We start from the raw sequence: 27,898 nt of genomic DNA on the forward strand, positions 1-27,898 counted from the left end.
TTAAACTTTCTAATTTTGAATAATTCAAAAAGTTTATATAATTCAATTCAATTTACCATCCTTATTCTCAATTTGAAATTAAAGTCCCTTTAATCAATTTAGTTTTCTTCACTTTTCTTTTCTTCTCATCTAATACCATCCCTATCCCCATTATCACATCATGACTTCAATTCAATCAACAAATACCCAAAATGGTAAAATAAATCAAATGAGAAGAGATTCAACAGTTTTAGGTCAAATGAATAAAATATTAGTAGCAAATAGAGGTGAAATTCCAATAAGAATTTTTAGAACTGCTCATGAATTATCAATGCAAACAGTTGCTATATATTCTCATGAAGATAGATTATCAATGCATAGATTAAAAGCTGATGAAAGTTATGTTATTGGTAAAAAAGGTCAATTTACTCCCGTAGGCGCTTATTTACAAATTGATGAAATTATAGATATTGCTAAAAAACATAATGTTAATATGATACACCCTGGTTATGGATTTTTATCAGAAAATAGTGAATTTGCTAAAAAAGTTGAAGAAAATGGTATAATTTGGATTGGTCCTTCTTATAAAACAATTGATGCTGTTGGTGATAAAGTTAGTGCAAGAACTTTAGCTATTGAAAATGATGTACCTGTTGTTCCTGGTACTCCAGGTCCAATTGATAATGTTGAAGATGCTCAAAAATTTGTTGATAAATATGGATTACCTGTGATTATTAAAGCTGCATTTGGTGGTGGTGGTAGAGGTATGAGAGTTGTACGTGAAGGTGATGATATTGCAGATGCTTTTAAAAGAGCTACTTCTGAAGCTAAAACAGCTTTTGGTAATGGTACATGTTTTATTGAAAGATTTTTAGATAAACCAAAACATATTGAAGTTCAATTATTAGCTGATAATTATGGTAATGTTATTCATTTATTTGAAAGAGATTGTTCAGTTCAAAGAAGACATCAAAAAGTTGTTGAAATTGCACCTGCAAAAAATTTACCAAAATCTGTTAGAAATGCAATTTTAACAGATGCTGTTAGATTAGCTAAAAGTGCAAATTATAGAAATGCTGGAACTGCTGAATTTTTAGTAGATGAACAAAATAGACATTATTTTATTGAAATTAATCCAAGAATTCAAGTTGAACATACTATTACCGAAGAAATTACAGGAGTTGATATTGTTGCTGCTCAAATTCAAATTGCTGCAGGTGCTTCATTACAACAATTAGGTTTATTACAAGATAAAATTACAACAAGAGGATTTGCAATTCAATGTAGAATTACTACTGAAGATCCTGCAAAATCTTTTCAACCAGATACAGGTAAAATTGAAGTTTATAGATCTGCAGGTGGTAATGGTGTTAGATTAGATGGTGGTAATGGATTTGCTGGTTCAATCATTTCACCACATTATGATTCCATGTTGGTTAAATGTTCATGTTCTGGTACAACTTTTGAAATAGCAAGAAGAAAAATGATAAGAGCATTAATTGAATTTAGAATTAGAGGTGTTAAAACTAATATTCCATTTTTATTAGCATTATTAACTAATGATACTTTTATAAAAGGTGATTGTTGGACAACTTTTATTGATGATACTCCTTCATTATTTCAAATGATTAGTTCACAAAATAGAGCTACTAAATTATTATCTTATTTAGCTGATCTTTATGTTAATGGTTCATCTATTAAAGGTCAAATTGGTTTCCCAAAATTAGATACAGAAGCTTTAATTCCAGTTTTACATGATCCAAAAACAGGTATTGCAATTGATGTTCAACATACTCCACCACCAAGAGGTTGGAGACAAGTATTATTAGAAGAAGGTCCAGAAGCATTTGCTAAAAAAGTTAGACAATTTAATGGTACATTATTAACTGATACTACATGGAGAGATGCTCATCAATCATTATTAGCTACAAGAGTTAGAACTATTGATTTATTAAATATTGCTCCAACAACTGCATTTGCTTTAAATGGTGCTTTCTCATTAGAATGTTGGGGTGGTGCAACTTTTGATGTTTGTATGAGATTTTTATACGAAGATCCATGGGAAAGATTAAGAAAATTAAGAGCTTTAGTACCAAATATTCCTTTCCAAATGTTATTAAGAGGTGCTAATGGTGTTGCATATTCATCATTACCAGATAATGCAATTGATCAATTTGTTAAAGAAGCTAAAGATAATGGAGTTGATATTTTTAGAGTTTTTGATGCATTAAATGATTTAGAACAATTAAAAGTTGGTATTGATGCAGTTAAAAAAGCAGGTGGTGTAGTTGAAGCAACTGTTTGTTATTCAGGTGATATGTTAAAACCAGGTAAAAAATATAATTTAGAATACTACCTTAGAACAGTTGATGAAATTGTTAAAATGGGTACTCATTTCCTTGGTATAAAAGATATGGCAGGTACTTTAAAACCAGCAGCTGCTAAATTATTAGTTGGTAAAATTAGAGAACGTTATCCAGATTTACCAATTCATGTTCATACTCATGATTCAGCAGGTACTGGTGTTGCATCAATGACTGAATGTGCTAAAGCAGGTGCAGATGTTGTTGATGCTGCAACAAATTCTATGTCTGGAATGACTTCACAACCATCAATATCAGCTATATTAGCATCATTTGAGGGATCAATAAATACTGGATTATCAGAATCATTAGTTCGAGAATTAGATACTTATTGGCAACAAATGAGATTATTATATTCATGTTTTGAAGCTGATTTGAAAGGACCAGATCCAGAAGTTTATTCACATGAAATTCCAGGAGGTCAATTAACTAATTTATTATTCCAAGCTCAACAATTAGGTTTAGGAACTAAATGGTTACAAACCAAAGAAACTTATAAGATTGCAAATAAAATTTTAGGTGATTTAGTTAAAGTTACACCAACTTCAAAAGTTGTTGGAGATTTAGCTCAATTTATGGTTAGTAATAATTTAACAGAAGAAGATGTTAATAGATTAGCTTCTGAATTAGATTTCCCAGATTCAGTTTTAGATTTTATGGAAGGTCTTATGGGAAAACCATATGGAGGATTCCCAGAACCTTTAAGAACAAATATGTTAAGTAATAAACGTCAAAAATTAGAAAAAAGACCAGGATTAACATTACCACCAACAGATTTTGATTCTATAAAAAAGGAATTAGTTTCAAGATATGGAGATATAGATGAATGTGATATTGCATCTTATGTAATGTATCCAAAAGTTTATGAAGCTTTTAAAAAACAATCTGAAAAATATGGTGATTTATCAGTATTACCAACAAGATATTTTTTAAAACCTGCAAATGTTGGAGAAGAAATTATAGTTGATATTGAACAAGGTAAAACATTAATTATAAAATTATTAGCTATTGGTGAAATATCAGAAAAAACAGGTACAAGAGAAGTATTTTTTGAATTAAATGGTGAAATGAGATCAGTTACAGTTGAAGATAAAAAGGCATCAGTTGAAACTAAAACAAGACCAAAAGCTTCACAACCAAATGATGTTGGTGCTCCTATGGCAGGTGTTGTTATTGAAGTTAGAACTCATAAACATCAAGAAGTTAAAAAGGGAGATCCAATTGCTGTTTTATCTGCAATGAAAATGGAAATGGTTATAAGTGCACCAGTTAGTGGTGTAGTTGGTGATTTATTAATTAAAGAAGGTGATTCAGTTGATGCTAATGATTTAATTACTAGTATATTGAAAAATTAGAAAGGAATTTGTAGTAATAATAATACGTTTTAATAATGAATATTTATAATTAATAATAATACAAATGTAGAACTGAAATAATTGAATCTCACCATCGTTTTGGTATTTTATTTCTATTACCAATTAAACCTAATTCTCTTTTCCTTTTATTAGCAATTTCTTCAATTTTTTTCATCTTTTCTTTTTTATTTTCAAGTTCTTTTTCAATTTTTTTATTTAATATTAAATTTTCACTTTCATAATTCATAAGTTTTCTTGATAATAATTCTATTTCATCATCATCATTTTTATCATTAATTTCATTAAAATATTCTTGATCTTGATTTTCTTCATCTTCATCTTCTGGTAACCAATCCGTATTGTTTAACATCTCTTGAGTAAAACTTGCTTGTGATATTATATTACTCCATTTCTGCATCATTATCATTGCATTTGATGTTCCATTATTAAATAATATGAGATCGTTATGTACTTTATCGATTGTTGTGGAAAACGACGATAGTATGCTGTTTATTTTGCGTAGTTGTGATAATTCTTGAGTTAGTGCTGTATCTCGTGTGGATGCGGATTGAGCATTTCTTTGTGGTGTTGTCATGTTGTAGTATTGGTTGTAAAATATGATGATAATTATTTTTTGTTTACGATTTTAATTAACGCGTTTGATTTTCATAATATGACAACCAAAATTTACAAGAGTTAGAAACTACAGATGCGCCAGAATTTACAGATGCCAGAATCGAAAGATTTTTAAATAAATGCAAATAGAGAGTGATTCTTCTATTAACTATTACATTGATATATTGACAAATAGAATTATGAAGCACTCTGATAAATAAACAGTTTCCCATAGAACACTTCAAAATTTAGCATTTAAGAAATCTAAGCAACGACTCTTACTCTAACCAACTTCATTTTACAAAATTCATACATCATGCCAGCTTTTGGCATATCCTTTAGTCTCATCCGTGAACGGCATGGTAAAACATTTGCCTAGATTTACCCGTGAGAACGTTGCAAATGCTGTCAATTTCCATGATCAATCACGACTCTAATTTACTGGAAGTGATAGTAAGTTCTTCCATTTTCATTGATAAGATCTCAAAGTGTTAAATCCTTTTTAAATTTTGAATCATTGCATTAGCTCATTATTCGTAACTAAAAAACACAGCTAGTCTTTCCCATCTTCTGCCAATTCAACTCCATTTTTATCATCATTTTGCCATCTTTTAACCATATCATTCATTAATACATTCATAACATCAGGATTAACTATATTAATTCTAAATTCTTCCAGTTGTAATAAATTTAAAATATGTAAACAATTTGGATAAACTAAAAACCTTGAATAATTTGGATTATTCCAATATTGTAAATATTTTAAATAATTTATAAAATTTTCATCTTTTAAATAATTATTTTGAGCTAAATAACTTACATATGGAAGATTACTTAATGATTGAACAAATTCTAATTCAATTTCCCATCTTGACGGTAGTGAATTGATTAATTCTGTATATTCTTTTTCTTGTTGTGCATTGTTTTCATTTGTCTGTAGTGTAAGTGCTGGTTGGTCTATCTCTGACATGACTTTAGACTTGACGTAGTTGTGTTGGTTGGTAGGTGGGTTGAGTAGGAAGAGTCAAGTTATTTTGTTACTAATTGAATTCGGAAATCAAACTGATGAAAAGCATTTCGCGCGCTTTTTTGGGACTTTCAGCTTGTTGAGGTAAATCTCGTTGATTTCTAATTATAGCTGTGAATTTTGAAATTTTAAGCATCAAAGCTAGTTGGATACACTAAATTCTTGTCTGAAAGTTACTAGATGAAAGATTCATCGTGTTTACGACTTTTTGAATTTCAAAATTTAGTATTTGGCTCTAAAATGGACTTCTTTAGGTATTAAATATTACATGATTCACACCAGACTTCATCAATTGTTTAAGTCGTGAAATCGAACCATTAACTCAAGCCTGAAATGTTTTTGCTTCAATCAAAAGCAGAGCCGTTGCAAGCATTTGACTGAAACTTTTTGGATATTTCTATATTTCTTGATAAATCGTCATGATGCAGATAAATTACACAAAATCTACACACTAGATCTATACAAAAAAAACTAAATCAGTGATCAGTAATGTCAATTTACTGTTATCAAAGTTTAGAATCAAAAACAAAACTTAGGTTTTGAATTTGAAAACCTGACCTATGAGAATATACCTACATCTTGGTCAAATGGTGGTCGTAATTATTGTTTTTTTTATTTCTGATACAAAACCTAAAATATCTATCACTTTATTGTTTAATCATCGTAAAAAATTGTAATTATTTTTCTTGGCTCTTGAAACATGAAACTTGAAACATGAAACTTGAAACATGAAACTTGAAACATGAACCATGAAACATGAAACATGAAACATGGATCAATGCTTGAAACTCAAAACACATATATACATAAGGTTATGATTATGAAAAGTACTACTTTCAATTTTCATTCAAGAATTTTTTATTTCACGTTAGTACTCACACTACTGTTTATTTTTTTGCAGATTAGCAAATATTATAAAATTTTTTATTCAGATCTACAGCTCCGGCGCGATGCAATAATTAATACATCTTTATCTTGCTTCTACATTTATCCCTAATGATGCACAATACAACAAGGGGAAATCAACTCCTGAAAACTGCCCTCTTCCATGTGAATGCTCTCTACGCTAAAATTAAAATGATTACTACTATGAATATTTGTCAAATGCAAAAGTAAATTTAAAGATAATTGCATCAAATAATTAATAATCTTCAAAATCTTACCCCTGAAACGTGTTATAATAAAAAGGAAAAAAATCACTTACAATATAGCTCAACTATATGAAAACAAGACGTTCGACATATTTGAAGATAGGATTAAAAAATCTCGAGGCGGAGTGTAAAATTCTAATATAAGATTAGTTTGCCTTAGTCAAAAAGTACGAAAAACTTAATTGATTACGGAATGGTGGAGAAGAATAACCTCGATAATCTTTACCTTTCGTAGTATGAGTGCTGATGTTTATAAATTATTTCAAAATAGGGACATTAAAAATTTTCAATGTGTTTATATAATTTTTTCAAATAAAACTAGAACAAGGCTTATTTTCAGTGATATTCTGATTAATTTTTCGAAACAAGAATTTTATTGTAAAACGTATGGACTGAACTGAAGATTGCGTTGACAATTTGAAATTTTCATTTACAAACGTCCATACGGACGCAGAATGTAAGTAATTCAACAAAAAGTAATTAAAAGTGTTTGAAACATATTCACATTACTTTTATTTCTTCAAATCTCGAAAGGTGGCTTTTTTGTTTAAAAATAGATCGAATCACTGTTCCTCAAAGTTGTCTTAAAATAATTTGATTGTTTTCAAAATAAGGTTCGAAATATTTCATGTGTTTTCTGTTAATTTTAATGCTTAGTAAATTTCGAGTTTTATAGAAGTAGGTTTAATATATTTGTTTAATCTTTTCTTTTCCTTACTAATATAATATCAGGCTTTAAGTATTATATAAAGATGTATGAAGAATCAGGATAAGAATATCCCCAAACGTAGATCTTCAATTTATCCCTTTTTTCAAATGTTTAAGCAGTTATTTATCAATACTCAAAGGGTTTCGTTTTTATTTCCCCTATAGATTTATTTGAGTCACTGGTACTTTATATTTGATTAATAAAAAAGACACTTAAGATTATAATAGAGTCAATTTTTATATGCGCGATTTTTTAAAATTTGCAATACAATTTTTAGATCCGATCTATTAATAGACAACACAATTATAACTTATGATTGATGAATTTATTTTAAACCATTCAAAGTATTTTCTTAAACCCAAACTAAAACTATTTATAAGTAGAATAATTTCAACTATTTTTAGTTTATTCAAAAGTTGTTGAGAAAGAGTGCTGGCTTTTCGGATTTTATTCAATATATTCTCGGTGATTTCAATTTTAAGTAATTGAAAAATACGCCATTTTTACACTGTTCGGATTATTCTTTGATTCCTCAAAACTCAATTTAGATTCGTTATATCGACTTTACTGGTATTATCATACGTTTTCACTTGTACCTTTCTTATAAAGTAAGCATCGGCAGATATTTAAATATTTCAACCCAATAATCAAACAAAAGATACAAAACACGCTTTAAAAACTTTCTCCCTTACTCTTAATTTACTACCAATATAAGTAACTTTTGTTTTAGAAACCAAGTGCACAAAACGCTTAAAGGTCATATCAAATAGAAATGAACTATATTTGAATATGAATCGTTATGTCCGCATTTTCTTGAACTAAACTAACGAAAAACGAATTTTTAATACAACTTCCTATAAATAGAGCCATGTGTTGAAAAAGAAATGAAACCAAACACCTGGGAGTTTTAAAAATAGTTAATTTGATAATCTAAATGTTGTGTATTTGATTTTGTTTCTAATTTTAATTATTTTTTATTACTTAAGCGGTATTCGTTTTTTTTTAAATTTAAGTTGTTTTACATTTTCAAAATAAGTTAACATTTTATACATAATATAAAACATCATTACTAAATATTTAGAATATTAATCATTATTTATATATAAGCTCATTGATTTCTTTTTTACATGATAATTTTATTTATATACTGAAATTCACATTATTTGACAAATCAATCTACTGTTTTGATCAAACTTCTACTACATTTTACATTAACATAATAAACTTTCCTTAAAAGATCAATACACAAATAAATCACAAAATATACGGACATCGGCAACTCAAAAGCTTACTCCGAAATTGCAAAATTTTGATTTCTAATAAATCAATTCAATAAAAGCATTTAGAATCAAATATATATTCAAACTGGGGCTAATAAAACAATATCATTCCCTTCTTCAACAAATCATTCATCATCAGATCTTCTTTAACAAATCAAATACAAAATTACATCATACATGACACAAGAAAAAGCAATAACAAAATCAAAATATAATTTTCAAAAATTCAAATCAATAAAACCAAATATAAAATGGATTTATGATCCAATATCAATAGTAATATATTCTTTCACATTTAATTTAGCAGATACAATCCTTTATTCAAAATTATCAAAAAATTATCATTATATAAATATTATATCAATATGTTGTATATTTTCAGATTTATTTATATTTTTAATTGTTATATATCAAAAATTTTTATATAATCAAATTAAAATTAATAAAAAATGGAAAAAATGGACTTATTGGTTTATTGATAAAATTTTAAAAAAGGTGGTGTGGTTGTTTTTATTAGTTATGTGTATTTTAAATGTTGTTAAATTATCATCAGGCAAAGCTTCAAATCCTTTGGATTTAAATTATGAACAAGTTCAAATTTTAAATTTAAGTGCAAATGAAAGAATTTGTTATTTAATTATATGTTTAATTGCTTTATTATTTAATTGTGCTTTATTAAGTATTTGGTGGAGTACAAATATTTCATCAGTTTATTTATTATTTGCAAGTTGTAATTTTATACAAATTTTAATAAGTATAAGTATTATACAAATTAATATAGATATTATAAATTTATCAACTGATGGTCCCGCAAAAAGATTACACAATATGTTTATTTTAACTGGAGCATTTATGATTGGTCAAAGTATAATGGGAGCATCAATAACTTTATTAGTTAATGAAAGAAATAGATTAAATGAATTAATTGGTAAATTAATTTTTGCTTATGATTTATTATTATGTTTTATTGGATTATTATTTATTGCTTGTACTGCAATAACAAGTGTTAAATTTGATTATCAACCAGTAGCAGGATTAAATGAAATTCCAATAAGTTTACCAATTTTATTTGGTTGTGCTGTTGGTATATCTATCTTGGAATTTTTATGCACAAGATTTTTTAGATTAAGAACTTTAACTAATCATTATGAAGTTGAAGAATATGATTTATGTTCTTTAAACCAACATCAAAAACAAGGTTGGAGTAAATTAATTGATTTAAACAAAAAATATAATGCAGGTATATCAGGTGATAATGTTATATCATTAATGGAAAATTATGTACATGCTGATTTACCAGGAATGAAATGTAAAGTTTTAAGAGTTTATAATAAAACAGAAAAACAAGTAGTACAACAAAATATAAGGGAAAAGAATGAAAATAATTTACATCCTATAAAATCAAATGTAAGTGGAGATACATTATATAATCATCATGATTCCAAAAAGAAAATGAATACAGCATTTGAAGAATTAGATCAAGAATCATTATTATTTTTAAATGCTCCAACATTAACAAGTGCAGATATATCAATACAAAGTCTTGAAGATGAATTTAAACCATTAAGTAAAAATCAATTAAAAAAATTAGCTAAAAAGAGTAAACAACATAAACAAGCAATGGATTTACAATCACTTGAAAATAATACTGAAAAATTTTATCAAGAATTAATGAATACTCAAGCTTTGGTATTATTAACAATAATTGAAGAATTTGATTTAAGTGAAAGAATTCCTGGTTGGATAGGTAAAAAAATTAATAAAATTTTTGGTAAAAATTCAAAATTCCCAATATTATGTATAAAATTTGGATTATTAGGTTTCCATTGGCCATTTAGAAGATCAACTTTTTATTGCTCAAGTACTAAAAAACCTATAGCAAGAAGTGCGAGTGTGCTTTATGCTATATCTGAATGGAATAAACATAATGAAAAATGTACTGTATTATTAGATCCAACTTATAAAGATGCAACATTTGAAGCAGGAGTTGATTACTCAGGATGGATAAAAATAAATTTACCAAATAGTCATATAATAGATCTAAGACCCTACCTAAATCAAACCAGTACTGAATTTTTCAAATCTATAAAATATAGAAATCAAGAAAATTCATTTAAATTAGCTAATGGACAAGTCATTGAATCAAATAATTTTAATTTTGAAAATTGTCAAGAAATTATAATAATGAATGATTATATAGCAAATTCAAGACAATCAAATGGTCAGTCTTCACAGTTATTACAACCAGATTGGGAATTTATATATAATTTAGGTAATTATTCAAATGATCAGAAATATAGATCTTTATTATTTTTAAAAGTTGGTGATGAAATTATAGCATCTTGTGTTATATTTAGATTAGGTGAAACAATGACTTCAGATATTCAAGGTTTAAATCATGAAATAAGTAAAAAATATAAAGCTTATTTTGTAATGATGCAAGAAGTTATTAAAATTGGTTTAAGGGAAAATGTATCATTTATAGATTTTGGTCCTACAACTGAAGAAGCAAAAGTTGCTATTGGTTGTAATGTTGTACCATTAATGGGTTCAATATATCCTAAAAATAAATGTATGGGTCCAATTATAAAATTTGCTGCTAGTAAAGTAGATGTATAGATTATTAGTATTACTGTAATGAAATTTTTAATGAGTGAAGAAATATTGGTGATACTTTAAACCGCGCGTAGAAATAAATTTCCATACAACTTTTCATATTTCATTATTCTATTGCGTGGCAATTAGAGATGGAACCAACAATATACGATGAACATCATATGAAACTACAAAACTTAAATAGTAAACTCAAATCATTATATCATATATCAATAATTGAAACTTTATTTATTGGATCATTTTTATTGAATTTTTTCCTAAGTAGATTAATTCATTTTGGTTCACCAATTGAAGAAGTATACAATTATTACAATCAAAAGGGAAATTTTTTTAATCAATTTTTTGTTAAAAGAGGTTGGGGATGGACTACTTTACTTATAGTTTTATTCTATGCATTTATAATAATACCGAAATCAATAAATAAACAAAAAGTTATCTTAAATGGAGTCATTAGATATTTTATATTAACAATATGGTGGATTTTATTTACTCAATGGTGTTTTGGATTACCAATAATGGATAAAGTATTTGTATTTACCGGTGGAGTATGTCAATTAGAAACACCAACTGCTGCTGCTTCAATACATCAAACATTTATGCAAGATTTAGAAACATTGATTTGGAAAAGTTCATCAATTTCATCATATCATTGTAGAAAAATTAAAGGTAAATGGAGTGGAGGCCATGATCCATCTGGTCATGTCTTTTTATTGGTTCAAGCATCAATATATTTATTTTTTGAAATTGAAAATTATATTAATTGGGTACAGTTAATAAATGATATAAAATTAATTAAAAAAAAGAAAATTGAACCATTAACATTAGTTCAAACAATAGTTGAAATTGCAACAATCTCATTAATTGGACTTTGGTGGTTTATGTTATTAATGACAAATGTATATTTCCATTCAATATTAGAAAAATTAGTTGGTCTAGGGTTCGGTTATTTCGGTGTTACATTAGTATATATAGTATCAAAATGGTTTAATTTAAGTATATAAGAAGATCTAATTCATGTACATTTATATTTATAATCAAGTTTCAAAGTCCGTTGAATTGTAAGCAGGTAGTACTAGTACTAGGACTAGTTACTATTAATATAAAATTGCCGCTAATAAAGCCACAAGAAAATTTTACGGTGGTGGCATACTAACTTATTGAAGTTTTAAGCCGTATAATCTCGCATCGAATAATTTGACATATTATTTATGCTTAAATTTCTTTTGTACATACTTAACTAGTAAAATTATTCCGAAATCTATACTAATAAAAAGAAATAAGATCTGATGAGATGTATCACAATATCTCATAGGTTTGCGCTTAATTGTTTCACGTGAGATATCGATTAGAGGCATTTACTTCAAATTAGGAACTTTAAAATTGGTTAATATGTGCATCATATAACAATTCCGTTATAACAATTGGTGGTTATGCATTTGAATAGATCTAATTGAAGATCCTATATAAGGTCCATCATGTCATCTCTTAAAGAGTTTCCAATGAATTTCGTTAATCATTAATATGTCAAAAGATCAAGAAAGTAATCAAAAAGTCTTGGAAGTAGAGAAAACTACTCCTATAAAGGAGATTGAAGATTCATCATCTACCACTACAGATAATGAAAGTCTTGTTGAAGAACTAGAACCAGATTTAAAAGATATACCGAGAGTTGTAAGAGATGTTGTTACATTAGAAGATGATCCAATATCATTAAAAGAAATATTTACTGTTAGATATGTTATATTAAGTATTATATTTATTGTACCTGGTGCATTTATAGATACAATGAATTCATATCGTACAACTTCAGCAGCATATTCAATATTTTTTGTACAAATTGCTTCACATTATGTTGGAAAATGGTTATCAAGAGTATTACCTAAAAAATCTATTGGATTTGGTAAATATAAAATTTTATTAAATGATGGAAAAGAACATACTATTAAACATACAGCAATGATTGTTTTAACTGCTTCATCTGGAGCTACTGGATCATTAGGTTTAAATTCCCTAAGTCTTTCAGAAATATATTATAATCAAAAAGTTAATCCAGCAGTTGCTTTATTTTTTATGTGGTCAATTGTGTTCTTGGGTTATAGTTATGCAGGTATTGCAAGAAATTTTTTAATTTATGATCCTCAATATACTTTTCCTTCAGCTTTAATGCAAGTAAATTTATTTAATACTCAAAAAAAATCAGATGATGATATTGGTAATGGTAATAAATTAATGAAAGTATTTTTTTGGGTTATTATTGGAGTTACAATTTATCATTTTTTACCAGAATATGTTATGCCTTTATTAACTTCAATTTCAATTATATGTTATTGTGGAAGTAGAAATTATAAAGCAACATTTTTAGGAAGTGGATTAGGTGGTGCTGGTATTTTAACATTAACTGGTGATTGGGCAAATATAACAAGTAGTATTATGATTAATCCTTATTTTATTCAAGTTATTCAATTTATTGCTTATGTTATTGCTGCATGGATTTTAATTCCATCGGTAAAATTTGGAAATTTATCTAATTTTAAAGCTGGTTTAATGTCAAATAGTTTATTTTTATCAAATGGTACTAAATATCCATATACTTCTATTTTAACTCCAGATTTTCAATTAAATGAAACAAAATATGAAGAATTAGGACCAGTTAGAATGGGAGCTCAAAGATGTTGGAATATGTTTTTTGATTTTGCAGCTTATGTTTCGGGTTTTGTTTGGGTTGTTTTATTTGGTTATAAAAGTTTACTGAAATCTTTTGGAAAAATTAAAGCATCTTTTAAATCTAATGGTTCACTTTTTCAACAATATAATGATAGATTAAATAAAAGACAATCTGTTTATAAAGATGTTCCTTTATATTGGTTTGCAATTTTATTTGGTTCTTGTTTTATAACTTTATTAGTTATATTTGCAACTGATAGTTTATTTATGCCATGGTGGTGTCTTTTTGTTGCATTAGCTTTTGGTGTTGTTATAGTTACTCCATTATGTTGGCTTTATGCACTTACTAATTTCCAATTACCTATTGGTACTTTTAATGAATTAATATATGGTTATATGATACAAACTAGATCAAAAAGACATCCAGCAGGAGCTACTGTATATGGCGCTTTAGCTGGTGATTTATTTTATAGATGTCAATATATTTTAAATGATCAAAAAATTGGTCATTATATGCAATTACCACCAAAAGCTGTTTTCATATCACAAATATTTGGTGAAATTTTAGGAGTTCCCATTAATTATGCTGCTTTTAAATGGGTTGTTTCTTCAAAAAAGCAATATTTAGATGGAACATTAAAAGATCCTTCAAATATTTGGACAGGTCAATCAATTTCATCTTATCAAACTACTGCAATTCAATATGTTGTATTAGGACCAGCAAGAATGTTTAAATTATATCCTGTTTTACCATATGGATTTTTAGTTGGTGCATTAGCTCCAGTATTATTTTTCACATTACATAAATTATTCCCTAAATCATTTTTAAAATTTAGATTATGGAATACAACTGTTTTTTTTTCAACAATGGCAAATTTTTATGGTAATATATCAACAGGTTATTTATCACAATTTATTGGTGGTACAATAACAATGTTTTATTTTTATCGTTATAAACATTTAACTTGGAAAAAATATAATTATTTATTAGCTGCTGCTATTGATACTGGTTATAATTTAGCAGTTTTATTAATTTTTATAATTTTTGCATCTGGTAAACTGATACCAATGCCTCATTGGTGGGGTAATAATGCTGTTAGTGTAGAGAGATGTTTTGCATATGCAGAAGCAGATAGTTGAATTAATAGAATTTTTTATTTAATACGAATCCATGCCAACAGTATAAGTCTCTTCTATGAACTAACTTTTTTCTTTACTATCAAGCTAGATCACTAATTTAATAAACAATGAGTTTTGAAAAAACAACAAAAGCAAGCTTGACTACTAATCTAGACTACTACTTTAATGAATAATTGATTCTGAAAAATCAAAAATGTAAATCTATATGTTGAATAAAGTAAAAAAAAAAATAAACATTTGGTCATGAAATGAAAAAAAACAAATTGAAAACTTTTATGATGCTCTCAGCAGGATTCGAACCTGCGATCTCCTCATTACCACTGACAATATTTTATTATACAAGTGAGGTGCCTTAGCCAACTTGGCCATAAGAGCAAAAACTAGCATTTGGGTATAAATCTAGCTAGTAGCTCTTAAAATTTGTGACGCAAAAATGGTACGAGTTTAACTTTTAATTTGTTCGAAAATGAGATAGTTCCGAATAAAAATCAGGTGGCTATTTCAAGGTGGGTCGAGAAGTCGCATAGTTTATACGAAAAGCTCGAGGGAATGTGCAACAGTTGTATCAGAGATTTGTAAGAATGAAAAATATAGAAAATAGGAGAAAGATGTAACTTTAAATTTTGAATTAAACTATTGACAAGTAACAACAATTATTTGATTCAATTTCCTTTGTTGTACTTTAGTAGAGCAAACCTCGAAGTAACTTTGTTAATGCTGAGTTTTACGATTTATTCAATATCTTGATTTGAATATAAATACATGTTGTATCTTTGGATACTTTATTACTCTAAAATCGAAGAATTTGTTATCAGATAACTCTTTAAATATTATCAGAACAAAAAATAAAAAAAAAAAAATATTTTTATTAATTTAACCATAATTTCAACACATATTTACTATATCATTCATTTAGATTGTATACCTTACTACCTTGAGAATAACACAACTTTCATGTTCAACTAACTTTTGTTTATATACACCATCCCATTAAAACCACCATTTCAATACATCAATCTTTTTTGAATTTTACAGTGAGATCACAAAAATTATTTGCATATTGTACCTGATTTGTGGCTCATGTATTATTATTCAATATGACAACAACTGTAATAAAATATGAAAAGGAAAATATGATAAAACCCAATAAAAGATTCAAAAATATCAAAATCAAATTAATAAAACTAAAAGGTAAAATTATAATCAAAATTAAAAATAAAAATAATAAAATTAAATCAAAATTTAAAAAACATTCAAATGATGATATTGAAATAGCTACTATAGTTGTTAAAGAAAATGAGATTAAACCTTATAGAACTATATCTAAAAATTCAATAGAAACAACTGTTGAATATATAGAGTTTCCAGAAAAATCATTTGTTGATTATGATCCAACATTAATGATCAAATCTGATTCAGTAATTATAAATGAAAAATGTTTGAGTAATGATGAAATAGAAAGAGAAGAGAAAGAGGAAGACATATGTCAAAGTGAAAAACTTAAAGAAACACTCGAGGAATCAACAACCTTGTTAAATTATAATTCAACATTGATTAACCCAAGACGATCGTCAATTCCAAAAATCAAACCTCCACAATATTCATCAATAACAAATAATGTCACACCTACAATCAAATTTAAATCACAATTAAATCAATACTTAGCATCATTAGAAGAACAAGAAGAAATTGAAACAAAACCTTATTTAAATTATACAACTTATATCAATAAAATTAATTCAAAATATTTAAATTATCAACAGCTAAATAATAATAAAAATCGATGTATAAATTACTATTGGTTACAATTAGAACTTGAAAGAAATCGTTGGTATATTGAATTTTTATCTTTGGCATTACAATTCTTACTGATTAGCATTTATTTATATTTATTTGGAAAAATAATTATATATTTTTTATTTTAAATAGTTAAGCAGGATCTTAATTTTATAACTTTTCAATTTTAACTATAATTCTTCATTTACTAATCAAGTTCAAGGGGGAAAATTAATCTTCGAGTGTGACTTACGCGTGTATTCAACTCCAACTCTTACGCTTAATAAAACTTTCAATATCAAGCCGAACTTGACAGTCTGACATTTTTGTCAATGCGGTTGTTGGCTTTCATGCTAACGTGAGAAACATATTGACGAGTAAAGTGGAGAGATTTAGTCACTAACGATATGGTCGATTTGAGTCCAAAGATGGAATAAACTTTTATTAAGATGTAACTAATCTTTCATTCAAGGCTCTGAGGAATTATTTTTTCTCTCTTCAAATTTATTGTTTTGGAGCTGGAACTTTTAAACCTTTTTGAACAGCTGGTAAAGAACTTAATGAATCAAACCATTTACCTAATAATGGCCAATCATGAATATCAATATCTAATTTCTTTAAACTGTTGCTCCATCCGAATAGCGCAATATCGGCAACCGTATAGCGATCACCAACTAAATATTTTGAATCATTTTCTTTATTTCTACTTAAAATATCTTCATAAACTCCATAAATTCTTTTGGTATCTGTTAAATATCTATTTATAGCATAAGGATGTTTTTCCTTGGAAAATAAAACAAAATGATTTGCTTGACCTTGAATTGGACCATTTTCAGAAACTTGAAATATTAAATATTCTAAAGTTTTATAATAATCTTTTGTACCAAATGGATAACTATATTTATGATCTTTATCATAAGTATCAACTAAATATTGTAATATAGCACCAGTTTGACTTAATACCAAAGGTTCTCCTTTTCCTTCTCCTCCTTTAAAATTTGGATCTTCAATTGTTGGAATTCTACCATTTGGATTTAATTTTTCAAACCAATCTGATTTACTTTCATTTTTTGTTATATCAACACTTATAACATCATATTTTAAACCTAATAATTCTAATATAATACTTGCTTTAAATCCGTTTGGAGTTCCAAAAGTATATAATTTAATTGGTAAGGACATAATGAATTATTTCGGGTGAATTTTAAATTAAATTGTTAATCAATTGAGGAAATTGATGTATCTATTTCTGATAATATGGTAGAAATTGATATAAAATGTGAAAAAACAAGGATTTAAGGTATAAATGATTAATATAAATAGTAGATAAACTGTGGTTTATTAAGTAATTGTTAAATAAATTCGCTTACTAATTATATTTGAAATTTATAAATTATTTATTCTCTAACAATCTATGAAACACAAAATATTAGGGGGTCGGAAAAGCAAGTTTTTGCAACTTCTTTTTTAAATTTTCTCCTAATTTGCAAAATTGAATTATTGAGTATCTTTCTCATAATGTTTATAGTTGACCTGCAAGGTATTGCTCAAGATCGAAATTTTCTTACATCGTTAATAGTTCTGCACTTTTTATTATATTTCAAGAACTCCGAAACCACTATGACCGATTTACAACACACAAAACACGTCCTGCTCTTCGGGATTTGAAACGGTAGATAACAATAATCGAGATAAACGTAATTCTATTATAGCATTGAACTTTCTACTAAAGCATTCTAACTTTTTAGAAAAATGGGGGATGTAAATGGTAGGTGAAATTACAAAGTAGTAATTAATAACCATGAGATTATAAAACTTACTTACTTCTACAGAATATTAGCATTAAGAATTGAAGATATCATTAATTATTAATAGTAATTATTTAAAAAGGTATTATATAGTTTTGAAATTTAATTCTAAGTAAAGAATTGAATAGTTTTTTTAATGCTAAATTTGGGTATAAGTTCGTAATCAATACTTACTATGCATCCAAAATTTGAAAAAATGCAATAATTTGTTAATCTCCTCTTCACCATTACCAATAAACCAATAATGTTTATTTAAAGACTTTCATTTAATCCAACAATTTCTCCAATTAAATTTAAATATTCTTGAACTAAAGAATTAAAAACCCACCATGCTCCGAAACTATTATTTGAATCACCACCACTAAGTTTATTTGCTGATGAAGATGATTTTTCTTTATCTGTTGACGGTGCTTCTTCTTCTTCATCAACAGTTCTTCTTGATAATTCAATATTTTGCAGTTGTTGTTGATTTAAAAAAATATATTTTAAAATATCATTTAAAATATAAGATAAATAATTATTAAATATTAATATTGGATATTTTGATTTAAAATGATTTGATAATAATTTTTCATCAATTAATTGAAATAATGAAATTAATCTTGAACTTTCTGATGGTGATAAGACTGATGAAGAAGTTGTTGTTGTTGGTTGTGGGTGTGGTGGTTGTTGTTGTTGTGGTTGAGCTGGTGCTGAAGGTTGTGTATTTATAGGTTTTGATCTATTAAATAAACCTGATGAAGAAGTTGAAGTAACATTAGTTGGATTTAATAAGGTTTCACTTGATGAAGAAGAATGTAAATGATCTAAATGAATATCTAAACTTGGATTATTTAAAATTGTTGGAGATGAAGTATTAGTTGGATTTAAATTATAATTATAATATTTATTTTTTTGATTAATCATTTCACTACCAGAGTTTAAATGATTTGAATTTGAATTTAAAAATTTTAATAAATCATTTTTAAAAAATTCATCAATTATATTTATTTCTTCAGTTATAAAATTTATTGAAATTGAAGATTTTATTTCATTATTTAATAATGGATCATAATTAAAACCAACTAATGTATAAATTAAATCATTTGTTAATATATCTTTTTGAAAATTGAATTCTAAATCATTTAATGGAGTTATATTAAAAAATAATTGATTTGTTGAATCATCATCTGTTTGAGGTATAGTTGAATCTAATTTAATTGTTGATGGATTAGTTATTGGTAATGAATTAGTTTTCAGAAAATTTTCAATATCTTTTGACATTAATATATTTGTAGATTTTAAATTTAATAATTTTATAAAAGTTATTAATAAATCATTTAAATTCATTAACTTCTTTAATATGATTAAAAAAATAGTTGAATTATTAATTGGAAATAAATTTGAATCTATAGTTTTAATTTCTGAATTAAAATTATTAATTAAATATAATAAATTAATTCTTAAATTTTTTAAAAATTCTAAATCAGTTGATGGTTTGATTAATAATAAATGAGGTACTAATTCTAAAATTAAGATTAAATATAAATTTAAATCAATGTTTTTAATTTCATCATATTGATTGACCAGTAATGGTTTAATAAATGAATTAATGAGATTATTTAATAAATCAGTTTTAACCAATAAATTAGAATTTGTTAGTAAAAACAGTTTAATTAATTCTTTATCTAATTGAGGTTTACTTTCATAAAGCTTTTTCAACAATAAGGAAAACCAGTTTTCTTCTTGTTGAAAATTTCGAAGTATTGTAAAATTTGTAGTATTAGGATATAATGAATTTGATTTTATGAATGATAATCTTGGTGTTGAAATTGATTTTGTTTTTTGCTTATTAGATGAAGATGATCCAATTTGTCCCAGTTCTGTAGTAGATGGTTCTAAAATATTTGAAAGTTTAATTTTCAGTTTTGATGAATTTCTACGATGATGAGATTTTTTTGGAGTATTTGTTGTAATATTTGATGAAGATGATTCAATTGATAAATTTCTTTGTTGAATCATAAAAGGATTTGTTGAATTTTCACTACTAAATAAATCCATTAATTCTGGTATATCATAATCTTCACATAATTTTTTAAAAGTATCATCAATAATATGTTCATTCCACATAACTCCAAGATAATTATATTTAGATTCACCTCTACTACCTAATCTTTTAATTAATAAATTTGGATATACTAATTTAATTAATTTACCTAATTTTGATTGACCTAAAATTAATTTTTGTTGTTCATTTGTTGTATTACTTGAACTTGGATATGATGCAATTAATTTTTGACAAATAATAAAATAAGTTTTATATAATGATAATCTTGGAATTGTATAATCTTGAGGATCTTCATCACTTGTTAATGGTAATTGAATCATCATATCATGTAAGATTTTAATAGCTAAAAATGTTCTTAATAATTCATGATAATTAATTGTACCAAATTTATTTTCTTTATCTTCATGATCTGGAAAATATTCTAATAATAAATTTGGATCTTTAAAAGTATTTAATATTTCAGTTACAATATGAACATAAGTTGAAGAAATTTGTGATGTTATTGGAGTTTTATCCATTTTTTGTGAAAAATTGAAATTACTAACAAATGATTTATTTGCATCATCATTATATAATAAATTATAAAAATCATCTAAAGGAAATGGCATATTGATTTTGTAGATTGCAGAAAGTAAATAAATATTTATATTTGATCCATCAACGTGTATAAGTTCAGAAAGTAATGACTCTAAGACTGAATTTGATTGTTGTTGTAATGGTTGTGATATTGGTTGAACTGGTTGAATTGGATGAATAGCTTGAGTTGGTTGATCTGATGGAATTAGATTTGATGCTGATTGAGCAGGTTGTTGTGATAAATCTCTATTTTTTGGAAGGTCTGATGAATGATTGTCTGACTGACTACCTAATGTAAATAAAGTTAAATGAGATGAAATTGATAAATTATTTTTACTATGATTTATTGGTTGTCTTGATGCAGATGCAGATGCAGATGCAGATGCTGTTGGATTAGATGCAATAGTTGAAGATGCTAAATTTGAATATTGTTGTGGTGTATTTGATCTTAAATATGCTGGAGTAGAATAAACACTTTGAACTTTATTACCAACGTTGGGAAAGTATGCACTATTATAATTAGTTTGAAATGGATAACTTGTTGAGTTGTCTGATGCTTGAAAATTAGAATGCGATTGTGGTATTGAAGAATTGAAATTTGAAGGTCCAATTATTGGTGGAGTATTGATATTACTTGAAACTGATCCTGAAAAACTAGATGTAGGTGGAGCAAATGATGGAGGTGGATGCTGATAATAAGATGGTTGAGCAATTTGAGGAAAAGGTTGATATTGTTGATGTTGCAAAAATTGATTAGGATCTTGATAATTAGAACCTTGTGGATAATAAGTTGAATTTGTTGGAGTTGGAGTAGTATTTGATAAATTTTGAGATGATTCAAATGCTACATTAGCACCTCTTTTCAATGATGAAGAATGCAATTTGATTTCATGTTGGGGTGTTGGATTTGATCTTGGATGAATTCTAGTGGAAAAATTCGAATAAAAATCTTCATTTACTGTATGCAGTTGTGGTAATTGATCTACTGATGGTAATAATGACGTTTGTTGAGATTCTGACAGTTCTTCAAGTGGTTGATCATGTTGTTGTTGCTGCTGTTGTTGTGGTGGATCTTGTCTGTATGAAGTTGATGATGTATATTGTGCAGATTCAGATTGATTTGTAGGTTGATTAAAATAAAAACTTTGATTCAGTACTGATGATTTTTGCCGTTTATGACTTCTATGAGGAGGATTCGACATTTTTTATTGTATGAATGCATGAAGTAAATGTAATGATATGTTAAAAATTGTAGAATATATGAATTTAATTATCTCTAAATTGAAGTATTAAATAGATACTTGATTGATAAACAAAGATGGACTCCAATGTGATATGATTCTTGAGTTGAATAAATGTTTATTGCATACGTTGAATATATCAATAAAATGATTAATTAAATAATTATTAAATTGAAACTTGAGACAATAGGTTGTAAGTTAGTGAATTAATGATAACAAAAATATGACAAAATTGGATAATATTAAAGTTGAATTGAAATGACAAATAATTATTTATGATTGTGATTAATGATAAATGAAAATGAAAAATAAAAAAACAGACAACAACAAAATATGCAAATGATGAAATAGTGGATGAACTTTCAAATTTAAATGAATTTGATAAAAAAATCGTAAAATAATTTGATTTTTTAAAATTGATCGATTTTTTTAAATTAAAAAAAAATTTAATTTTTTTTTTAAAGTTTGATAGCTTAAATTAAAAAATTTGATACACAAACTGAAGCAATATGATAATCACAGATTTAACTATTGTTGTTTGAATTTGATTAACTAATATAGAAGGTATTTGAATAATTTGTTGCTTAACTTTTCTAATATGTTCTTTGATTCTTTTTGTATGATGGCGGTGTGATTGGAAAACTGATCTAATTCAAAAAAAAGAAACCAAAAATGAAAACAAAAATCAGTTTGTTGATTTAAACTAAAAATAAAATACGCGAAGTTTGCTTAGTTGTTGTGGTTGTGAATAATGAAAATGTTAGGTTGTCTGATTGAAAGTTTGATAATAACTTGATTGTAAATTATATCCAATCTTCTTCATAAAAATTTCAAAAATAAATTTGGTTATAAGGATATTTATATAATATTTAATGATTTTTAATTTCAGGAACTTTTATTATATAATTTTATCAATTTGATTTTGTGTAAGTTATAAAGTTTTTTTTATTTATTTTTTTATTTTTTCGTTTGATCTGATGGGGGCTAAATAATTTATTTAATTTATATTTAAGATACTAATCACCAATTTATTGAAATCATTACTGTACAACCAAGGCTTCGGAATCTCCTTTAACTAATAAAATTTTGGTTGTAATGTAATCTCATGAAATTTAGTTCCGTTTGAAAGATCTCGATAATCCCATGACGATTTAAACTTTAAATTTGTAATTATAATAATTTTTTGTTTTGTTGATATTAATATTATTAAGGTACTTTAATCCATTATACATTTTTGTTTTCAAAACAGTTCAATTAAATTACCCTATTTGTCCCCCGAGGTTTTGTGTAAACATTAATTTGTTAGTAGTTTGTACTATTTTCATTAACTCATAACCAATTGCAAAAACAGATCTCGTTTAGCCCTAAGTTGATTATTACAACTCCCAAGTATGAGTGACTTCAATAAACAACTCCGATATGAATCAAGTCAATTATTGGTGACGTTTGTTGGGTAGAATAAATTTCAACGTAGGTGCTAATTTGATAATTCTTTTTACTAGTTAACCAACAAAAAAAATCAATAAATGTGGCAAATAAATACTTTAAATTAAATTCTCATCAATACCATAGCTTGATGGTTATTGGAATCATCCTTTTCTTGATTATCTGAATTGAAGCAACTGTCTCTCATTATAATCATCAAAAACTCCCTTTATCTCGTAGATTGAAAACATCGACATGAACCAGAACTAATTTAAATCACATGTCTCAAACTCAGTCCAAAATTTTTGTTCTAAAATACAAAATGAATCATCATCTACCACTTCTCCAAGATCTACTTTCAAACCGTATCTTTTGTGTCAATGTAGTTAATTAATCTTTGCGTAACCTAAAAATTATTCAATGTCTCAATTATAATAAATCCAATGATCTACAAATCATTAACTAACAACGGCATGATTCGTAAGAAAAATTTTTTGGTTCAAACCATATTATTAATTTGTAAAAATTATTATATTTGAAGTTTATTGTTTCAAACACTAATCCATAAAAGCTTAACTAAGACCGTGAAGATAACAAGTTGTAGTTTTCTCCAAAATCTATAACAAAATTCAAGACGCGTATAGCTGTTTAACTTATCCCCCTCTTTTCAAAAGTAAACCGTACCTTGATTCAAACAAACGGATCTCGTAATACAGTGTGTATCCACAAAACGTTCAACAATCAAACGTTTTTAATTAAGACAAAATCCGAATATCCACAACTTTAGATAAGTTAATTTCATATTGTTGTGTAACTAAAAATATTATAACTCTTTCTTTAAATTAAGTACTTACATTTTAATAAATGTTGCATAGATTGTATTAGTTGAACTTGCATATGTTTCAAGTTTAATTAATTTTGAAAATGAATGACTATGGTATTGGAACGCCTTCAAGTATGATTAGTTGGTGAAAATTTTAAAAATGAGATGTTAGACTTGAAATTAATTCAGTGTTGCAATTTTTTTTACAAATTTTGAATTTTTTAAAAATGTGTTGCAAAAGATTTGAATTTTTTGACAACCAAAAACTTCATCAAGATAAAAGAGTATTAGAGTATTGATAATCCATTCAACAAGAGTACGAATTCAAGAGATACTCAAAAAATTACACTATTTTATTAATTTCTTACTTGTTTATTGTCTTAATTGACTATATAATTACTTTTATCACTTTTATATATAATATATAAATTTGTCTATAATTTAGCTTTATCACCTAATAAACCTTTAACTAAAACATCTTGCATTTCATTAGCACTATCAACCAAAAACCATTTTAATTTATCAGAACTTAAACCATTACCTTTTTTACATGAAATATGAACATGAATCCAATCATTATTAATTAAATAAGCTAAACCAAATCCATCATCAATAACTTGTGACCAACCCCAAGATTGGAAATATTCTGATGGAACTTGTGAAGAACTAATATACCAAGTTTGTGAATAACTAAAAATTGGATCAGTGAAAATTTCAGGTATTGGTTCTCCTGGTTGTAACATTGATTTTAAACCAAATAAATGACGATCAACACCTTTACCATCAGCAGCTTGTGATAAATATGCAACATGTTGTTTTGTTGCATCTTGGAAAGTAGCGACTTTTTCTTCAATAGTTGCATCTGGGTTTGTCCAAGTTTCAACAAATTTTTTAGATTCAATTGATACAGTTCTACCAGTTTCTGTTCTTCCTTTTAAAAATTTACGTGTAGCAGCAGATTCATAAGTTGGTCTAACTTTACCAGTTAATTTATAATAAGCTAATTGCATTAACATTTGAACATAAGCATCTGGTGAACATTTAAATTTTTTAATTAAACCTTTACCATAACCATAATGTTGGAAAATTTCTTCATCATGAGCAGCAATAGTTTCATTAAATTTTAAAATAGCTGAAGCAATATTAGATCTTGTAGTTGGATTTATATCAAATGATAAAATATCAGCTTTACCAACTTTTGGAGTAACTGAAGAAATTTCTTGAATTAATTCTTCAGGATTAGTTTGAGAAATTTGTTTTAAAATAGTATTATTCATTTGAACAGTTGGTGTAGCATCCATTCTTGAATGTTCACCTAAAAATCCAGAATTACCATTAGCACTAATAAAAAATTCTAAAGGTTTATCAAAAAATCTATTTTGACCATCTCCATGCCATGAATTTTTAGATTTTTCTTCAATTGTAACTGGAACATTATCATCTAAACAAATAACAAAAGCTGATGCAAAAATATCAGTTAATGAAGCTTCATTAATTGGAGATTTTAATAAATTATTATAAGCAGATAACCATTCATCTCTATTTAATGAAGTTAATGAACCAATTGGTAATGATTTTGGAGTTGGATCATTTTTAATTTGTTGTAAATAACTATAAATTTCACCTTTTGATAATTTTTCACCTTTGGAATTATGAGTTGGAACTTTATAAAAATTATTCTTGTAAATAACTATAAAAAATTGATTTTCTAAAGGATCATAATGTTGAGTAATATCTGAACCTTCAGCTGGAACTCTTGAATTATTAAACATATATTTAAAAGCATTCATACAAAATGGATTTCCTTTTATAACTTCTGGTTCTAAAGTTTCATTTTGAACTTTTTCAGCAAATTCTATAGTATAATAAGCAATTAAAGTAGCTTTTAATAATTGATCTTGTCCAATAATATTTTTTAAATCTTTATGTGAAAAAAAGTAAGAAACAAAAGGTACAACTGGATCTCTATATGACATATAAGCATAATCATCCCAAAATTCAGCTAACCAATTATCTTTTCCTTTAGCAAATGAATTTAATCTTTTTTGTAATTCTTCACCAATTCCTCCAGGTTGTATAAATTCTTCAATTTTAGCTTTTGAATCAGCTAATTGTTTTGAATTTAAAAATGGTTCAATTGTTTTTATATATTTTGAAGCAGTTTCTTGTAATTCTGGAACTGGTAATTTTGGTAATTCTGATTGTAATTTATATGTAGTTCCTTTAGCATTTGATGAACTAAAAGGTTTTGTTATATTTAAAATTGGCATTTTTGTAGTTGAATTAATTTGATTTAATGATAATAATTGATTTTTTGGTAATTTAAATTTGAACATAGTATTTTTTTATAAAATCAATTGATTATAATTTTGAATTTTCAAACTTTTTTCTTTTACTCTATGTTTTGAATATGAAAGTTTGAAATTTAAATTAAAATCTGATTTCTATGAGAATATGTTAAAATGAATGTAAAAATGAGTGTAGAATAGATTTTATATAATCGTTTGATGTAAAATATCTGGTAAAATTCTCCTAAATTTTTTGATAGAAGAAGTTTTTTGTCTATATATACTTGGTATATTAAATAGTTTAATATTATTGGATATTTGTGTAATTTTCAACCCCATAGAATTTATTTCATATTCTTTGGTGGCACAAAAAATATACATTAAGTATTGTGGTATGGATGTAACAGTGAAACTAATAAAATAATTTGTATGTGACAATAAAATATTTTACCGAGGGTAAATACCGATGACATTCGTAATTTGAAAAATTTAATGATTCTTTATAACCACAAAACAATAATGGATCATAATTAGTCCGTGGTGTTTAATACATATTTTGGTCCCTTTATTCTACACTGTATATGTATATCGCATTAAAACCTGATCATGGCCACTTAGTGCTGCGTTTCAACCGTTTTTATCTGACCATGTATGTAAAGGATATAAATTAACCATGGAAAAAGATAAAATATGTAGGTACAGGGAACTTCGGCCGCTTCAAACAACAGTTCACTGGTTACAGTTTAATTCTGTGGCTCATACACTTCTTCCAAGTGGTGTTCTCCACCAGAGTTAGTGCTGGTATAAAGAAATTGAACAAAAATCGATAAACTTTATCTCATATAATTTTCTTAAAAGTCCGAACTTGTTTACATTTTAAGAAATAAAATCTGGGGAAGTCAAATTTTGACAAAAAATAATAAATTATTTTATCAACACCGAGTTGTCTTATTAGTTGTACTTGCAATGTGTGTTACATGAACTGGTAAACTTAACTCGATTTCTACTTATGCTT

The 27,898-nt window shown here is 26.3% G+C and overlaps 10 protein-coding genes across 10 annotated transcripts; 5 read left to right on the top strand and 5 right to left on the bottom strand. All coding sequences in view use genetic code 12, as the record gives it.

The window, feature by feature from the left end:
- Window positions 1–160: 160 nt before the first annotated feature.
- On the top strand, window positions 161–3,697 carry PYC2 (pyruvate carboxylase 2; the record flags this gene model as incomplete). The annotated part of the gene is made up of 1 exon (XM_051757956.1): window positions 161–3,697. The coding sequence occupies one exon, from the start codon at window positions 161–163 to the stop codon at window positions 3,695–3,697; it is 3,537 nt and encodes a 1,178-aa protein (XP_051613562.1).
- Window positions 3,698–3,785: 88 nt separating this feature from the next.
- Window positions 3,786–4,292, bottom strand: DUO1 (Duo1p; the record flags this gene model as incomplete). Its single annotated transcript, XM_051757957.1, has 1 exon — window positions 3,786–4,292. The coding sequence occupies one exon, from the start codon at window positions 4,290–4,292 to the stop codon at window positions 3,786–3,788; it is 507 nt and encodes a 168-aa protein (XP_051613563.1).
- A 573-nt stretch (window positions 4,293–4,865) lies between these two features.
- Window positions 4,866–5,282, bottom strand: SOH1 (Soh1p; the record flags this gene model as incomplete). Its single annotated transcript, XM_051757958.1, has 1 exon — window positions 4,866–5,282. The coding sequence occupies one exon, from the start codon at window positions 5,280–5,282 to the stop codon at window positions 4,866–4,868; it is 417 nt and encodes a 138-aa protein (XP_051613564.1).
- A 3,716-nt stretch (window positions 5,283–8,998) lies between these two features.
- Window positions 8,999–11,098, top strand: KGF55_003193 (uncharacterized protein; the record flags this gene model as incomplete). The annotated part of the gene is made up of 1 exon (XM_051757959.1): window positions 8,999–11,098. The coding sequence occupies one exon, from the start codon at window positions 8,999–9,001 to the stop codon at window positions 11,096–11,098; it is 2,100 nt and encodes a 699-aa protein (XP_051613565.1).
- A 158-nt stretch (window positions 11,099–11,256) lies between these two features.
- KGF55_003194 (uncharacterized protein) lies at window positions 11,257–12,096 on the top strand (the record flags this gene model as incomplete). Its single annotated transcript, XM_051757960.1, has 1 exon — window positions 11,257–12,096. One exon carries the CDS (start codon window positions 11,257–11,259, stop codon window positions 12,094–12,096), a length of 840 nt encoding a protein of 279 aa, XP_051613566.1.
- A 520-nt stretch (window positions 12,097–12,616) lies between these two features.
- On the top strand, window positions 12,617–14,899 carry OPT7 (Opt7p; the record flags this gene model as incomplete). The annotated part of the gene is made up of 1 exon (XM_051757961.1): window positions 12,617–14,899. The coding sequence occupies one exon, from the start codon at window positions 12,617–12,619 to the stop codon at window positions 14,897–14,899; it is 2,283 nt and encodes a 760-aa protein (XP_051613567.1).
- Window positions 14,900–15,996: 1,097 nt separating this feature from the next.
- On the top strand, window positions 15,997–16,824 carry KGF55_003196 (uncharacterized protein; the record flags this gene model as incomplete). The annotated part of the gene is made up of 1 exon (XM_051757962.1): window positions 15,997–16,824. The coding sequence occupies one exon, from the start codon at window positions 15,997–15,999 to the stop codon at window positions 16,822–16,824; it is 828 nt and encodes a 275-aa protein (XP_051613568.1).
- Window positions 16,825–17,179: 355 nt separating this feature from the next.
- Window positions 17,180–17,857, bottom strand: GST2 (glutathione S-transferase GST2; the record flags this gene model as incomplete). Its single annotated transcript, XM_051757965.1, has 1 exon — window positions 17,180–17,857. One exon carries the CDS (start codon window positions 17,855–17,857, stop codon window positions 17,180–17,182), a length of 678 nt encoding a protein of 225 aa, XP_051613569.1.
- An 878-nt stretch (window positions 17,858–18,735) lies between these two features.
- RFX2 (Rfx2p) lies at window positions 18,736–22,308 on the bottom strand (the record flags this gene model as incomplete). The annotated part of the gene is made up of 1 exon (XM_051757966.1): window positions 18,736–22,308. The coding sequence occupies one exon, from the start codon at window positions 22,306–22,308 to the stop codon at window positions 18,736–18,738; it is 3,573 nt and encodes a 1,190-aa protein (XP_051613570.1).
- Window positions 22,309–25,029: 2,721 nt separating this feature from the next.
- Window positions 25,030–26,865, bottom strand: CAT2 (carnitine O-acetyltransferase; the record flags this gene model as incomplete). The annotated part of the gene is made up of 1 exon (XM_051757967.1): window positions 25,030–26,865. The coding sequence occupies one exon, from the start codon at window positions 26,863–26,865 to the stop codon at window positions 25,030–25,032; it is 1,836 nt and encodes a 611-aa protein (XP_051613571.1).
- Between the last annotated feature and the right edge of the window lie 1,033 nt (window positions 26,866–27,898).

The sequence above is a fragment of the Candida pseudojiufengensis genome, assembly GCF_024610245.1.
Source record: "Candida pseudojiufengensis strain CBS 10847 chromosome Unknown scaffold1, whole genome shotgun sequence".
NCBI lineage: Eukaryota > Fungi > Ascomycota > Pichiomycetes > Serinales > Debaryomycetaceae > Lodderomyces > Lodderomyces pseudojiufengensis.